Source organism: Thunnus albacares, chromosome 6 (genome assembly GCF_914725855.1).
Source record: "Thunnus albacares chromosome 6, fThuAlb1.1, whole genome shotgun sequence".
Classification (NCBI taxonomy): Eukaryota; Metazoa; Chordata; class Actinopteri; order Scombriformes; family Scombridae; genus Thunnus; species Thunnus albacares.
In genome coordinates, this window is record NC_058111.1 from 25990398 (window position 1) to 26007176 (window position 16779).

A 16779-nucleotide genomic window follows, 5' to 3' on the forward strand; every position below is an offset into this window, starting at 1 on the left:
GTCCATTCAGTAGTTGTTGAGATATTTCAGTTTGGATCAAAGTAGTGGCTCAACAGACCAACAGACTGTCATTGTCATCCCTAGAGTCACTCTAGAATGGACAAAAAGCCAAAAGACATGGTCATGGTTTGAACATTGAACATTGAATTATGAATGAACAGACTGACTGTTCATACATAATTCTGACTGTTCATACAGCAGCAAACTGGGGGGAAAAAACATCCACACACAAACATTTTTGAGGCTAGTTTTGTGCAAGATGAAAAGTGGTGAGTGCAGATTTGCACATTTATGGTGATATTGTAGGTTGATCATTTGGAAATGTACAGGAAGAATGGGCTTCATTACAGCTCTGCAAATTAAGGTGTTTTTTTCTTTCATCAGCAAAACGTAGGTGCAGCTGAATGACTCTCAAATGATGGCCAATCACACACTCAGTGAACTCACTGAATGAAGATTCCAGTTCATGAACCATTTTCTGACTCACTTCCTGAATAAAGTGTAGCCAACATATTCCTTAATCCTTACATGGACATGGACATAAAAACTGCTATGAATATTATTTTATTATTTTCTCTCTATTTTCTAACAAATCAAGACTTTTTAGAAATACAATATATCTGAGGGCACATGGGCCAGTTATCCTAAAAGCTAAAATGAAATACCTGGTCTCAACTTTCAAAATTTTCAAATAATAATAATAATAACTATTAATAATTGAGTTAACATGGTAAAACAGTGGAAAAACACAAACAATGAAACAGAATCAGCATCTTATAGTCAGTGAGGTACAGTAAGGAACAAGAACAGATGAGAGTCCTTACTGTTTATCCCTGAAAATCTGACCTACATCAGCTTTGCTCTGACACAGCAGGAAAGTGGTTGGTTTCATCATACCTCATGTCCTCCCTCTACAACCTTGTTGCATGTTCCCAGCCAAAAGACTATAACAGAGTAGTACAGTAGTAACATGGATGAATTAGATTTTGTTGGCATCATTAGTGCCATTCCTGCAAAGAGCTGGGCCATAACACCAGTGACTGGATTTAACGATAATAGGCCTTTTCCACTACAGGGACTAACCTACCGGTACCTGAACTTGTACCCATTGTCCTGGGTTCTGATTTTGTCTCCACTGTCCTCTGCCTGAATGGAGAGGATCATTGCCTGTGATTGTCATTCAAGTAGGCTATGTGTCATCACAGCTCAACTACAACAAATGCAACATGGCAGTAAAGAGAGAAAGACAGAACAATAATTGAACTGAATAACTGAGAATAGTGACTGGAATAAAACTTGGTCATAACTATATACATTCTGTCAACCCAATACGGCTTGAGAAATACAACAATCCTACATAACATATACAAAAATGTTTTTGTTTCCCATTTTGCTGATGTTAATATCAACACTTTTTCAACTATAACCTTACATCCAAATTTTAGTCGTCATTTCCAACAGACTTTATGTTAAAATGGTACTTTACATACTTTAAATGCAAAGACCCTAAGATTGATTTTACTGTTAATATAATGTTATAATGGGAACATTTTTGTATCGACACATGCCATTTTTCCTTCATGATTTTACAAAATGCTAAAGATTCCTCAAGACAAAGAGTATATACATAAAAATGCTTTTATGTATTATTTTATTTACTGTGTTTTTTTCTTCCTCTTTTTGTCATCGTCCTTGACCTATTTATCCCTCACAAGACATGATTATAATTTCAATTTACAATGTCTAACATTCGATCATTCCCAGCTTGTAAAATACAATTAAAGGCTAATGCAGAACCGGCCACCTCACCCTAGAAGGCTTTGGATTGGATGTAACAAAAGTGCTGATCTATCCTGAAAAGGAGAAAAGAGGAGAAGTCTCAAAAGGCAATAAATGCAAACTAGTAGGTACTCTCCGTTATCATGCAACTAAACGTCCCACAGTCTTTGAGTGAGATCTCTGTAGTGTCACAGGACGGTCAGTGCAGGACAATGAGGGATTAACTGAAGGAGACAGAGGAGGTGAGTTTTATGAAGCCGTGGTGAGGGTGGAAGCAGTAATTGAGGCAGAGGAAGGAGCATACTCCCTAAAAAAGAGGAAGGGTTTTAGGTAGCAAAACACATACAAGCATAATCTCATTAGACATTTGCGTAAGAAGAATTTTTCGCAGTGGGAGGATAAAAGCAGTTTCAGAAATATGAGTTTCTAGTAGAGACAGGCAGGATAATACTTGTTAACTCAGCAACCATGAAATAATTTTCCTTTATCACTCTTTGGACCATCACCATAGTTTTGAGTCCTCAAAGCCGCATTAATGATGTTATTAAGCACCCAAAAACATAGTTCATAAAACTGTATCTTTCAGAACTCAGTACTGCATCCACAATCTTTAAATACAACAAGTGGGTCACAACACACATCAAAAGTGTCCATGTTTCCACATTTTGTTTGTGTGTGCTTGTCGGTGACCATTTTAAGATACCAGCAAAAATCCCCCTTACTGCCAACTTCCCCCTGCCATGAGTCAGAAGCAGTCAGTTTACCACCATCTAAACAATGATGTTACTCCAAAAATATTTGTCTCCACAGGATGCTCACATGTTTGGACTCAGTGTTTGTTGCAAATTACACATGATATCACTAATAGAATGCAGATGAATATTTATTTTTCTGCTGTGTTTCTATTATTCTTCTGACGGCAATTGTAATGCATCATAATGCAGTAATTGGGATGTTTTCGTTCCTTATAAGAAGAGCATGGGGATGAATCATGATCAATCATGCATGAATCATGCATTCATAATGTTATCAGAGGGTAATTAATGCTCCACAAATCACTGTCACCATAACTACCAATCCTTTTTAATGAAAATTGCTAACTGCAGCATCTTTACACAGAGTGTGGGATTGTCCACACTTAAAAGGTTCACGGTTTTTCAAGTCTGTCTTAAAACAACAGTCAGTTGCCCAAATGAACACTGAAACAATATGTTTGCTGTAATTGTTCTTCCTCCTGCTGTTATTAGAAGATAGCCTTCAATGTGCTAACAATGTAAGTGATAGGGAACAAAATCCACGGTCCTCGTTCTGTGCAAAAATATACTGAAAAGTTTATCTTGAGATAATATGAGGCTTCAGACATCTGAGTTAGTCAAATCATGTGGATATCTTCCACATTTGCAGTCTTTTTAGTAAAAGAAATTCCCACTTTGTGTCTCGACGGAGAGTCTTTTCCTGTTCAGCTGCGGTGGAAGGATCATAACAAAAAGAGGGAATTTGGCACTAAAAAGACAGTAACTTTGAAATATACTGAATTGATTTGACTAATTTGGATGGCTTAAGCTTCATATTAGCTTCAGATAAACTTTTTATACATTTTTGCAAGTATGAACAGGGGGAATGATTATAGCATGAAAAACGTGTCTCAGTGTTCATATGGACAACCTGACAATTGTTTCAGGACAGACTTGAAAAACTGTGAACCTATCCTTTAAAATACAGTCTCATCCCTCGGCAAAAGATGTCATTATAAGACCTTTTCCAAAAGTATGTTGATAATGACCGGAATTTAGAGTGACCCTGTCAAATCATTCTGTCAAATGCTCAACAACTCCTCAGATGTGCCTCATGTACTCAGATATAACTGATTAAAATACAAACAAAGCCACTTGTTGATTATCTGATATAGGAAAGTTACTCTGAACTATATTTCTAATGGTCATTTATCCACCTTTTTTTTACTACGTACAAGTTAAGGAATGCCATTGTTGTGGCAAGAGCTAATAATTATATACCTTAGTTGTTGCACAGACATGGACATAGTAGAAAGGAAGCATGTCTTTACCTGCCCTGACAACAGGGATGTACAGGTAACTACAGTTACATTCTTTCAGTGTATGTTTCCTATTGTCTGCAATGATACTGGCTTTATAAATATTAACAATATCTGTATCATATTCATGATCAAAAAGCTCTCTTATCTCATATTTTGCATCACATTTTTCCATGTAACCTCAGTGTCATAATCAGAAGTTATTCATTGTTTTTGTTGAAGTAAGCAGGGTTACTATGCTGGTAAGTGACATCTTGCAGTCTACAGTTTCTCATAATTAAAGATAATTTACGTATTTGTTACTTTTACTCTGCGTAATCCTGGTGACTGAATCACACACAATACTGGGGAAACACTTAAATCAGCACAACAGATAATTGCCACACCAAACCCTTGGGGAACATTTGTTTGCATGGAGCCAGCTTGTCAGCATGAGAGTACTCACATAATGTCAAGTACAGTTGTATAAAATGTCATATAAATCACATGTTTCATTCAGATTTCTTGTTTTTGTCATCTCTTTTTTTATTTGAGACTTGTGTGTATTAGTCACTTGTCTTATAATGTCTTGGAATAGACTCAGAATGACTATCATGGAACAAACACCACCCTGAAATCTTTCCCTAAAGTCCATTTTGTACAGAGTATTTATTATTATTATAATTATATTCAAGGGAATAGATAATAACTCATTTTGTGACATCCTCATTAATTGGAAAGAATGTTCATCCCTTCTGGATCTGCCAGTGAGATAAACACAAGATTGCTCTTTTTGCTTAAAAAAAGAGCGTCATTTTGCCTCATAGACATTTTCAATGAATCTATTGCTAAACTCCTTGAGTCATGGCAATTTTGTTTTACCATAACATGTTAGCCAGGTTCAAAGTATTCCCAAACCACAATCACTGTTGTTTTACAGATACAAGCACATTCTCACCAGTCAGAGGAGGAGGAAGTGGCTGGGTGCTTTTACATGAATCACTGGGACCCTTTGAAAAAAAAGTGGACTCAAACCACTATAAATACCCTTCACAGCTTCTTGACCCCAATGAGTGGTTTGGAGAACACAGAGACAATGTCAATGATAGCTTTGCTGCTGCTGGCGCTGGTCGCTCACTCCTTTGCTCTGCCTCTGCCCTCTGAGGACACAGACAACGTGCTTTTAGCAGAGGTAAGATCTGCGGTCTCTATTTCAGATCTTTTATTCAAATGGTTTTGTGTGGCTTTACTACTGTAATTATCAATTTAAAAGAAAAACATATCTTCACACTGCCCTCAGTGTAAGAAAGGAGCAATCCATTCATGATTTTTCATGCCACTATGTGATTCAGTACATCTTTCTTTTCATCTCTCTTTTGATACAGAAATACCTTCGTCGGTTCTATGGCCTTCCAGCTGGTCTCCAAGGTAGACAGGGCTCAACAAGTAGCTTTCAGACCAAGATCAAGGAAATGCAGAAATTCTTCAAACTAAAGGTGACCAGATGCAGAAAATATAGTACTGTTGGTTTTATTTACTTGAGAGAAAAGCGAATAATAAGACAGCCCTTTTATCTCATGAAGAACTTCAAAAAGCTCATGATATATGTTTAAGATATTTTAATGTTATAAAAGTTTGATGGTTGATCCTTCCCCAGTGATCAATAATGATGGTTTTGTTGGTTTTGATGGTCCTCCTATTGTGTAAATCTGTGACTGTAGGGGGAGTCTATAAGATTACAGATACAGATAAGAGATCACAGATAAGATTACACTTTATGTTAAAACTGCACTGCTACCTCAGAGTAAGAGGGCTTAACTATAAGACTAACTCTTCAAAAAGTAGTCTTTTTGATAAACTATACAGTACTTTATCAACACATCTATTTAAGTCATGTATTTCTTTATTGTTTCCTCTTCTGTAGGTGACGGGGAATCTGGATGACAATACTTTGGACCTGATGAAGCAGGCCAGATGTGGTGTCCCAGATATTGGCGAATACAACCACTTCCCTCGACACCTTAAATGGCAAAATAACAACGTCACATTCAGGTGCTCCTTGAAAATATATTATCACTATAATGTTAAAGGCAATCAGGGGTGGCCATAATGTTCCTGCAAGGAGATGAACATCTATTTATATAATTTATTCACTCACACTCCTTGTCCTCTATCCCCTGATATTTCAGGATATTGAATTATACACCAGATCTGAAGAAGGCTGATGTAGACAGAGCCATCCGCAATGCGCTGAACGTTTGGGCTGATGTCACCCCTCTGATCTTTAAGAAGCTGCATGAGGGCACCGCTGACATTATGATCAGCTTTGGAACAAAAGGTACAGTTGACCTATAATGTTAATTCTGATATACTGTTTATATGCTCTGAATAGATACAGAAAAAAATACATGATGTTGGTTTTTGTGGGGTTTTTTTGTTTGTTTTTTGGGTTGTTTTTTTTGCTGAAAGTGTAATCACATGGTCTGAAGAATAGACTTATAATAGTGCACGTTTTGTTTAACATATTTTAATTTTGTCTGTCCTTCACTCTAGAACATGGAGACTACAACCCCTTTGACGGGCCAGATGGACTGTTGGCTCATGCTTACCCACCTGGCCAAGGACTCGGAGGAGACACTCACTTTGATGAGGACGAACACTGGACCAAAGATTCATCAGGTAAGAGTTATGCACAAATGTTCAACATAAGTCACTATATTGTAGTCTAATGACTACCACTGAATCAGTGAGGCCTATCTGAACAATGATTTGATTGATCTCTTCTCTGCAGCTTACAACCTGTTCATAGTGGCAGCCCATGAGTTGGGCCATGCCCTCGGAATGTCTCATTCTTCAGACGTGGGCGCCCTGATGTACCCCATCTACTCATACGGTACAGGCTACCCACTGTCTGAGGATGACATTGAAGGCATTCAAGCTCTCTACGGTGGGAAAAAGCATGATTTGCAAGTCATATCACAATTATGCTTTTTAAAACATTAGCTTTGTCTTGTTTTTTTTTCATGGAAATATTATTGTAAACTGTGCACTAATGCCAGATGTCCAATCACAGGCCCAAACCCGAATCCAAAGAAGGTGAAGCCAAAGCCTGACGCACCGAACAAATGTGACCCCATGTTAAGTTTCGACGCTGTCACAGAGCTCAGAGGGGAAACCATTGTCTTCAAAGACAGGTGCAGTAAGAGTCAGTATGATACAACAGTGATGCGGTGGTACATACAAAGACAGTACAGTAAACACATAAACTCTAGATCTTGTTCATCATAACATATAAAGTGAGCAAGAGTTGATTATTCTAAGAGTTTTCAGATTTGCATACTAATTAATCATGCCATTGCTGCAGATTCTACTGGCGTCTGCATCCTCAGATGCCAGAGCCAGAGGAGACACTGATCCAGACCACATGGCCATCCCTCCCCAAAAAGGTGGACGCTGCGTACGAGAACCCAGAGAAGGATGTGGTCATCATATTTAGCGGTGAGTTATTATTGTTATTGCAATATTATTTTATCATTTCTTAGATACTTGATACGGTATACATGAATCAATATTCTGCCCTGGGTTTTTAAAGGGATCCGAATGTGGGCTTTGAATGGATATAACCTTGTTGATGGTTACCCGAAGTACATTCATAAGCTTGGACTTCCCAAGAGCATAAGGAAAATCGATGCAGCTGTCTACATCAGAGACACAGGGAAAACTCTACTCTTCACCGATGAGGAATACTGGAGGTATGTGATGATACATGTGATATGTCTCAGTTATTTTAAAAATCTTTGAATCTGCACAGTACAGTATCCTTGGCGAGCACCTGAGTCATTTGTCACCCACAGCTATGATGAAGTGACAGGCACCATGGATAAGGACTACCCAAGATCCATTGAAGACGATTTTCCTGGAATGGATGACGAAGTCGACGCTGCTGCTTATCACTACGGTATTGTGAAGCATCAAATATCACATTCTCAGTGCAGCTCAAGTGTACAGAATGACAATTTGTTCCAGATATACCACATTTTCTAACAGTCATCCTCTCTGTTCTCTTTCAGGATACTTGTATTTCTTCCATGAACACCTGCAGTACGAGTACAGTTACACCTCAAGGAAGGTCATGCGCATCCTGAGAACGAACTCCATTCTCAACTGCTGATGAGGCGGTCTGCAACTGTCAGCCATGGCTTAAAATATATACACATATGTAAATGTAGCTGGCTGCATAGCACACAACACATCTTCATAACACACAGATTATACACAAACATACAGACATGTTAGAAACTTGAAACTCAGGAAGATGCAGCCAACCAAAGATGATCTGTTACAGTTAATCAGGTTGTTGGCAGATCAAGAAAAATGTTTATTTTTACCTGTGCTGGACACATGTAGGTCATGTAATTTGTCAGACACAGAATGCTGGAAAATTCCTCGTTAATGTGTGTGTTTAGATCGTTGCTATTTATTTGACACTGCGCACAGCAGAATCCTTATCATTAAAGTTTCTTGTCAGTAACAGTTGGCTTGGCTGGTCTTTGAGCTCAGTATTTATACTTAATATTACTTATTTCAACAGAGACAAGTTTTGTGAATTACAATAAGTGCAGAGAGAGAGAGATAGAGAGAGAGAGAGAGTGAGAGATGGGATAATGATCAGTTTTAATTGACCAAACGTAAAGTGATGTCACCAATTTAGTGATATTTTAGTATTTTATTTTTAGTATATTTTAGTTTAGTTTATTGATTAGCAAAATATGAGGTTTAACAGTTAACATGACATCTATATTTAAAGAACAGGATGGACAGTGTCTTAGAAGTCCACAAGATTATTTTAACATACTGCTTTTCATTCTGCTGATGTCATTTTAGCACTGATACATGTTTCTTGTCAGTATTTAAATGAAAACATTTGGTTGATGATTTATTAAATAATATTCAGAGAAATTAAGGTTTTCGCTGTGGTTTGTGAGCAGGACAATAAAGATGTCTGTCTTCATTATGAAATCTTTTGTGTATTTGATTTCTCATTTGTGTGGGACGTCAGATAAGCCCAAAACCTGAGAGCCACTGACGAAATGTTAACTGCATGTTGTGTAATGAACTGGAGTGATTTTGACAATAGTTTGATTCATAATCCTCTTCCAAGCAATTTTTCCTGAAGCTCTTGTGCAAACTATCAGATGATGTAACTGTGCAGAGGGCTATTGGCTCAGAATGGTATGAAAAATACATGATATTATATAGCAGCATATAGCATTGAGCAGTGTTGAGAATTGGACGTATGATTATTTATTTATTGCATCAATGTTCAACAAACTCCTTTACTACATGCATCTTGCAAGAGTTTTGTTTATAGTTTTGCAAAAATAATTCAATAAATGTTCCACATACCTGACCTTAGCAAGAAACTGAATGTATAGGACACAAAACGGATAATTATATATTATTGTAATTATCTGTAATTATTATAATTATATATATTAGAAAAAAATGACAAATTTCTCAGAAAGTTTTTTTCCATTTTCAAACTACTACACAGGAAACTCTGCCATGCAGTTCTCAATCTTTTCCACTAGAGAGCGCTCCTATCAACAGTTTGAGTGTATTTATGTTCAGTGGAAAATATTTCTGATTTGACTACGTGCATCCAAATTGTCTCTCTGTGACAAGTTGGGGAAGTTATATTTAGCACACATGGTAATTATGCAACACCATATTTCAATATCCTGCTGCTCTCAGACTCTGCACCATGAAGTGTGTCGCTTCATTCTCAGGTTTGAGGGGTGGGGGTGGGGGGAGTGTATGCTTCATTAGCACAACAAATGTTGGGGAAAATCTTTGGCCCGGGCCATATTAGATCTGAACATACCATGCATCAAACAGACTAAGCACTAATCTTATTAATAAAGGGCCATTACACACAGTATCTTCATCCTGCAGCCTGCTATAATAACTTGAAGCCAATCTTGAGGGGAAAATGTAAGAATTTGTGAGATGTTTTATTAAAGTTTTGATTTTGTGTCATGTGAGCAGTCCAGTTTTGAAAGGTCAGTAAAGTATCTCTAGTTTGAGTTTAGGAAACAGCTTGAGCCAAGCAGCATAATCCACAGGCCCAATCATGTGGATGTAATTACAGTGCAGTGAAGCAGTCACCTCATTTGTTCATTTCCGAGGTAATGCGTGGTGCGGGCTGCGTCACCGGTTCACAAATCCTGTGTGTTCATCACTGATGTTTGCGTTGTGAGTCTAAGCTCTAGTTTACAGAAACACAAATACTTTATCTGAAAATAATATAGTTCTTATCCATTAAATTGAGATTATTGTATCATTTGTGTCAGGAATGATATAACACTTTTATCTTGGCACTTAACGCTTCATGTGATTTAAATAGAAATTGTAATTTTGCAGTGGGCTATTCAAAAGGAGGAGTGAGACGTGACAGAGAAAACATTAAGGCAGGAGAGCTCATTGCATTAGGCAAACATCACAGCCTGAGAGAGGCTCAGCAACCACTGGTGCTGTTACAGCTGACTTCACGTCTGTGCTGAAAAGTGTCTAAAATCCTTGCTATTTGAGTAACTTAACCTTGATGTTGAGGATAATGTTCAGAGATACAGATGTTTGTGGCTTGGGAGAGTGGATCAAATCCAGTCTTGCAAAGAAACTCACACAGTGAAACACAGCGGGTGTAACATTTCAAGCTTTCTCAAATAAATGTTTATTTCATTGTATGGAGTTTTTTGTCCTCTATACTTGGATGTGTTTGCACTTCTTGGGGGGGAAAAGTGAACAAGACAGTCTCTTGTTCTAAATATTTACCACTGCCATGCTCTTGCTCCACGGCAGCTTGCACAGGACCTGAGCAACTCTTGGGATCATCTTGCTGACGTTGACTTTTAAGTTTTGTAGAGTTGTGCAACTGAGAAACATAAAAAATTAAGTCATTTTTGGCCCTTGTGGATTTTAGAGGTCATGTGAGTGTCTTTTTTCATCTCATTCCAGTTACAGCTGTGCACCTCTCCTTATTCCTGCCCCAGTCAAAAGTCATTACCATAACCAACTCTTTCAGCTCATTCAGAATGCAGCACTGAGGATTTGAACTGGTGCCAGATGAAAAGATCATAAACCCTGAATTTTAATGCATCTCTATGTGAAGTGATGCTGGGTTTACTGATTATGTTTAGCTAGGTCAATGTTTAGCAATCAAGAATTTCTTCTTATTGTCCAACAGTCAAGAAGACACAAGACCAAAGGTGAGAGTGTGCTTCAACCACCAGTGCTCCAAGACTGGAAAGAGCTCCCGGAGGCTAGATAATTCACTATAATCCTTCCTGTGCATTATTTTCCCTTTGGCATTTATTTAAGATTGATTTTAACAACAATTTTATAAAGCTACAGTCTACATGACTTATTTATGTACTTTTGTTTCGAGCACTTTGCACACTGCTTTCAGGTAGCAACTGCAGGCATTGGGGTTGGTAAAAATGTGGAGCAAGGATAGAGACAGTTTAAGGAGGTCCAGGAAAAATGGCAATGAAAGAAAAAAAAACAAAGTGGCGTCCCTTGAGGAAATCTTTACACAGTCTAACCCGGCGACTCCTGATGGAAACCAGGTGGAGGAGAATGACAGAGAGAGCAGCAGAATCAGGATATATCCCTTTTCCTCTGGGAAACTCCCTCCTCAGACCACCAATATGAGAAGGATGATGCAAGACTGCTGCTCCTTCACTGAGCTGCTTCTTGTGAGTGTGAACAGGCAACATGGTTTGGGGACTTATGAAATGTCAGGATCTTGATTTTTCCTCTTTTACGGAAGTCAACTTTTATCTACATTTTGAAAAACTCATGAATGTTTTATTATTAGCTCACTTTCAGAGTGCCGGGTAGTCCCCAGGGCCGGCAGAACTCCTGTTCAATTTAATTTTTATAGTACTGATGATGTTTGTGTGTTGTTCACAGTTAAAAGTGTTTCTAAATTCTCTTCAGCTCATACCCTTTGCTGTTGTTATTCTTCCCTTTCCTTGAATATAATTGAAAAAAAGTCAGAGGTCATAGAGGTTATAAAACAGTGCTTCACTAAAAAGGTGCAGTCTCTGTGCTTCGTCTTCTCAGATACTGGAATGTGGAAGAACTCTGTGGAGGAGGCTGTGCTTTGCCTTAAGTAGCCTAGATAAATTGAACCAGATACCACCCAGGGGCAGATGCAGTGTCGTAAAAGGGACATAAATTCAGTAAAAGACTTTATCTCTTCGGTGCGACAGCTGATCTTTTGGATTTGATAATGTTAACTAAAAGAACAGGTCAACTCAAACTTCTGGTGTTTGATCCCAATATTACCATTTCCATTACCAATTACCATTAGCAAATTGAACAAATAAAATTATTAATTGCACAAGATTAAAAGAGCACTCCAGCGATTTAGCATTGCACTCCTATAGCATTGTTAGACTCACAATGGACGGTTTTAAAAAAGGAAGACAGAATTCCACACATTCTTTCACACGGTCAAAGCCAGATGCGTACATTACCCACAATGCGACTCGACTTGATTCACTTGACTGTACAGATTTGGGTGTGATATGCTTGTAGCGACTAAAGTAGCCTGGAGCTTCTAGCCTCAAGCAGAGATGATACAGAGGTCTGGTACCTTTAAATCCATCCACCAAGACTTCTTCTTCTTTTTCAAACTTGTAGTGTTTAGCCCCAACTGACACTGACTCAACTCACATCACTTGAGGCACTTTATCAGATTTCATCAGCTCACTCTGGAGCCACAAAAAGGCTTCATACATACTTTAGTTGTATGAACAGGTGTGCTCTCCAACACCTGTAAACACACTTTGATGTGTAAAATCAATGGAGTTCCCCTTTAAAGCAAATATTGGTGCTTTGTGCAGACATGGGCTCCATTGAGAATACTGGATTCTTTATATTTTTTAGGTATGAATAATTGATTTTAAGTGATTTTACCATTTTCCCTGAAATTAATATACAACAGTTTGGAAAATAATGGGCTAATAAACAGTCCATTCCAATGATCAGTGAATATTTCCATATTTATCAAGTCACACATCCAAAAAGATCAAGCAGCCTTCTGGTGTAAAAACAACAGTAGCCTACTGGTCAATTCCAAATCACTGAAGAGTACATCAGTTTAAAAAGATTTCTATTCTATCAATGAAGATGATAAAATACATACCAACCAGCAATAATTTAAATATCTCATTGTTTGTTTTCATTGTCTACAAGTATTTTATATGACTATTATTCTTCTTTTTCATGGTTATTCTCTGTGTAAGAAAACACTGTGTAAGCCAAAATGGAAATAAGCCAGATGTCTGTGATGGTAATACAATCCAGCATTTGTTTCTTGACAAGCGAAGTCATGCTTGTTTTACTCACGTACTTGATATGACACGTTGTAGATACAGTAATAGATAACCTTAAACTGTTTCCAGACCCCCCTATAAGGAACAAGGTGTAGTTAGAATTTTATATGGTGGCATAAGAGCAAAAGATAAATAAGAAATGTGGGCAAATCATCAGTTTGATTTGGGATTTAGGTGGAGGTGTCATTTTAACAAGATGGGGTAGTTTTGTTACATTAACACGCCCACAAACAATTGTTCTTGCTCTACTTTACAAAACAAGAGCTCCATTTCCAGCGAGGGAACAGATGTCGAACGCAGACTTGTGAACAGCTGACAGAGACTGTCCTTACTCAAGTGTTAGGACCTCTTTTAGCAAAACGCAAGAATCAGCTCAACCATACTGCCAGAGTGCAGCACTACTGACCACTGTCTGCTCCTTCACATGCTGAGTAATGCTACAGTTTTTAAAATGTATGGGTTCATCTAAAGATATGTTTATTCTTTCTTTTATCATTCTGTAATTAATTAGGAAAAGGTAATGGGTATGGTCTGAAAAAATAAATACAATTATGTTTTGCAGAAATTATTTTTTTCCATCTCTCTTGGTCTTTTCAATCATCTTGTGACCTCATCATGTTTTAAATATGGATGTTAAATTCAATCATGTGCTTGAACCCCTGCAGATGTTGAGGATCATACTCAAGAAACACCTCAACTGATATATTACATTTACAAGTCAAATATAAATGTCCAATCTTCAGCAGACATTTACAGATGGAACAATAATGTCATACAAACTTCAACAGCTTTACTGGCTCCTAGAAAAAACAAGCAAATCTTTGTGTCCTGTGACAAGTTGAGCTGATCTTTTGTTTGTCTGAAAAACAAAACCTCTGTGCTGAGCTGCAGTACGCTGACACAGTGCCTTGGCATCTATTGTCACAGCAGCACGATCAAGCCAGAGGGCATTCAGAGCATCAATATGTCAATATTACTGTTGTCAAATAAAAGTTTCAAATCTGCTTTAACTTTTCTGAAAACTCTGGTTAATAAACAGATATTAACTTTTGCAATCTAAACAAAAACTTAATAAAATTTCTTCCAAAAAAAACATTCTTGGATTTGAAGGCCTCCTGTGGGACTGAAAAGTAAAACCTTGCAGTGTTCAGAGCAGTATGGGCTCATTGTTGAAGCAAAGTGAATTAGCTGCTTGGATAGCTTGATCCTCCAGAGGATCTATCCGGGTAGGTCAAATTACATTTGTTTGATAGTTTGTTCAAGCAAGAATGGAGCACTTAATAAAGACACCCTGGCTCTGCTTGCCTGAATTAATTACACACAGTTCAAAGCTTCGCTCTGCTTTGAAGTAATTACATCTCAGAGCCGGACCACTGCAGAGAACCAAATGATTACCTTTTGATTTTTTTCACTCCTGTCCCACGCCACCATGATGTAAACAGCATGCCTGAATTAAGTTGTTTTCAAAAATAAGCATTAATTATGCAGCAAGAAATAAATCTTGTCAAATCTTCTTCAAACTTGTATGAATGTGACCTGCTGTCTGTTTGGTTGGTGTTTGGAGGTGGTCACAACAAACATTTGCACACAAGATATACCTGCAAATTCTGTTTTATCAGACATCAGCTATCTGACTGAAAACAAAACTCACTCACCCAAAGTCTCTGTTGACCCAGTTTCAACTTTGTCTACAGGGAGCAACCTGAAAAAAGGTCCTCTGTTCTCCTGATTACCGTCCCTCCTCCTTTGACCAATGGTTATTTAGAGAAAGCACTCTATTTTTGTGATGACATTACTTCAGTCCACAAAATCAAGATGTTATGATAAGATAAAATATGAAGTGTATTCATCGGCAGTGGTGTGTGGAAGTATTTGTGTATCTGTTGCTTTACTTTCATGGGAAAGTTACCATCATGGTAGGTTGAACAGTTGCACAAGCCTGTTCCAATTAAATGTTATTTCATTCCTTTGTCACTTAATCTAGGTTTTAGTTTTTTCTGTGTCAAACAGAAATGTCAGCATACCTGTTCCAGCTCTGTGAGAAACCTTGTCATTTTCACTTGCTGTAAAAGATCAAAGAACGTGACCATGCAAATTGTGTTTCATCGTGTGCTTTCTCTGGACAGAGCAGTGTACACATGTGTGGGACATCATTTTCGTCAGCCGGCTGGTCTATGATTTATCATACATGTTGCACGTCAACATATTTGTGATGCTTTTCGGCACATCTGTGCATGTCCCAGGCTACACAGAGGCACATTGTGAGGAGAAACTGATACGTAAATAGACATGTGACCTGATCTTAATTTAGTGTAGCTTTCTGATTAAGTTCTGATTTTCAGCTTTTCACATATTGTTTAGAGGAGTAAAGGACACGACAGGATCAATGGGGATTTTATGTTCATATATAAAGAGCCAAAAAAGGTGGACCAAAATGAAAAAAAAAACTCTCACTTTTGGTTTGAAACCTGATTTGTTGTGCTGTTGCATTCCACAAATGACTTTGCGATTTCACAGTGAGCGTTTATCCCCGTGCTACTGGAAGCAGCCGGGACAGTTTCTGATGGATGGTTGGTTCCTTAGGTCTCAACATGCCAGCGCTTCAGGAGATGGACAAAAAAAAAGCAAAGTACAAACATCTGGAAGTGTTTTCTGCAATGGGGTCATCCACTGAGGGCTCTCAGGCAGCCTCCCACCCACTTGAAGAGAATAGTCACATTCACAAATACCCAAGCATAGACTCAAACGCGAGGAAACTGAAGGAATTTTAGCTTGTTTCAAGACCTTCCAAAGCATTTAGCTGAATTAAGTTCCAATGAAATCTCAATTATGACCAGTCCTCTATATTCTCAGTTTTCAGGATTTAACATGTAAAACTCTGATGCAATCTGTGAAAATACCAGCCTTTTTTGGCATTGGGTATCTTTGAGGTTAAAAGAAGATGTGTCATAGAAAGGAGGTCTTTCTCTGTCTCACAGGACAAACACTCATTCCCAGACACACACAAGAGATCTGTAAGCTGCCGTGACTGAAACCCAGCTCTCTTTCTCTTACTCAATCCCTCTTTCTCCTTTCTCTACTTGTCTCCTTTCGCAGTCACCTCATTGGCAGGTTACCAGGCCAGTGTAGCGTGGTAACCTGCCAAACCCTGGCGTGTCTGCCCACTTCAGTGCATTTTTAAGGGCCATTCAAGACCACAAGTGTGTGTATGTGTCTGTGTATGCAGGCACTTTCAAGTAAATAAAGCAAAAGAGCTTTATTTGAAACATTTTACTGAGTGGTAAAAGTGAAGACACTGCTGTGAGGGTAAACCACTAAGATCTACGCTTCACTCTTGTCCTGCAGAGACACACCCTGCTATGAGTCAGTCCTGTGCATAGGAATAAATGACAGAGTGCTCTGAGAAACAGGATTTCTATCAAAATGTTAAATACAGTGTCTGCACTGACACAGTCCTTCCTTGGATGTGGTTTTGTTTTCACTGTTTAGTCTCCCTTCATTGACACACCCAACAAATTGTTGCTATTATTATAGAACATGAGTAATTGCAGTCATTACAACTAC

General features: G+C 38.1%; 1 protein-coding gene across 1 annotated transcript; it reads left to right on the plus strand.

Annotated features, from left to right (window-relative positions):
* Window positions 1-4907: 4907 nt before the first annotated feature.
* On the plus strand, window positions 4908-8360 carry mmp13b (matrix metallopeptidase 13b). Its single transcript, XM_044354334.1, has 11 exons — window positions 4908-5003; window positions 5197-5307; window positions 5736-5863; window positions 6001-6149; window positions 6365-6490; window positions 6603-6758; window positions 6885-7005; window positions 7176-7309; window positions 7404-7563; window positions 7666-7769; window positions 7882-8360. Exons 1-11 carry the CDS (start codon window positions 4908-4910, stop codon window positions 7980-7982), a joined length of 1386 nt encoding a protein of 461 aa, XP_044210269.1. The 3' UTR covers window positions 7983-8360.
* The last annotated feature ends 8419 nt before the right edge of the window (window positions 8361-16779 follow it).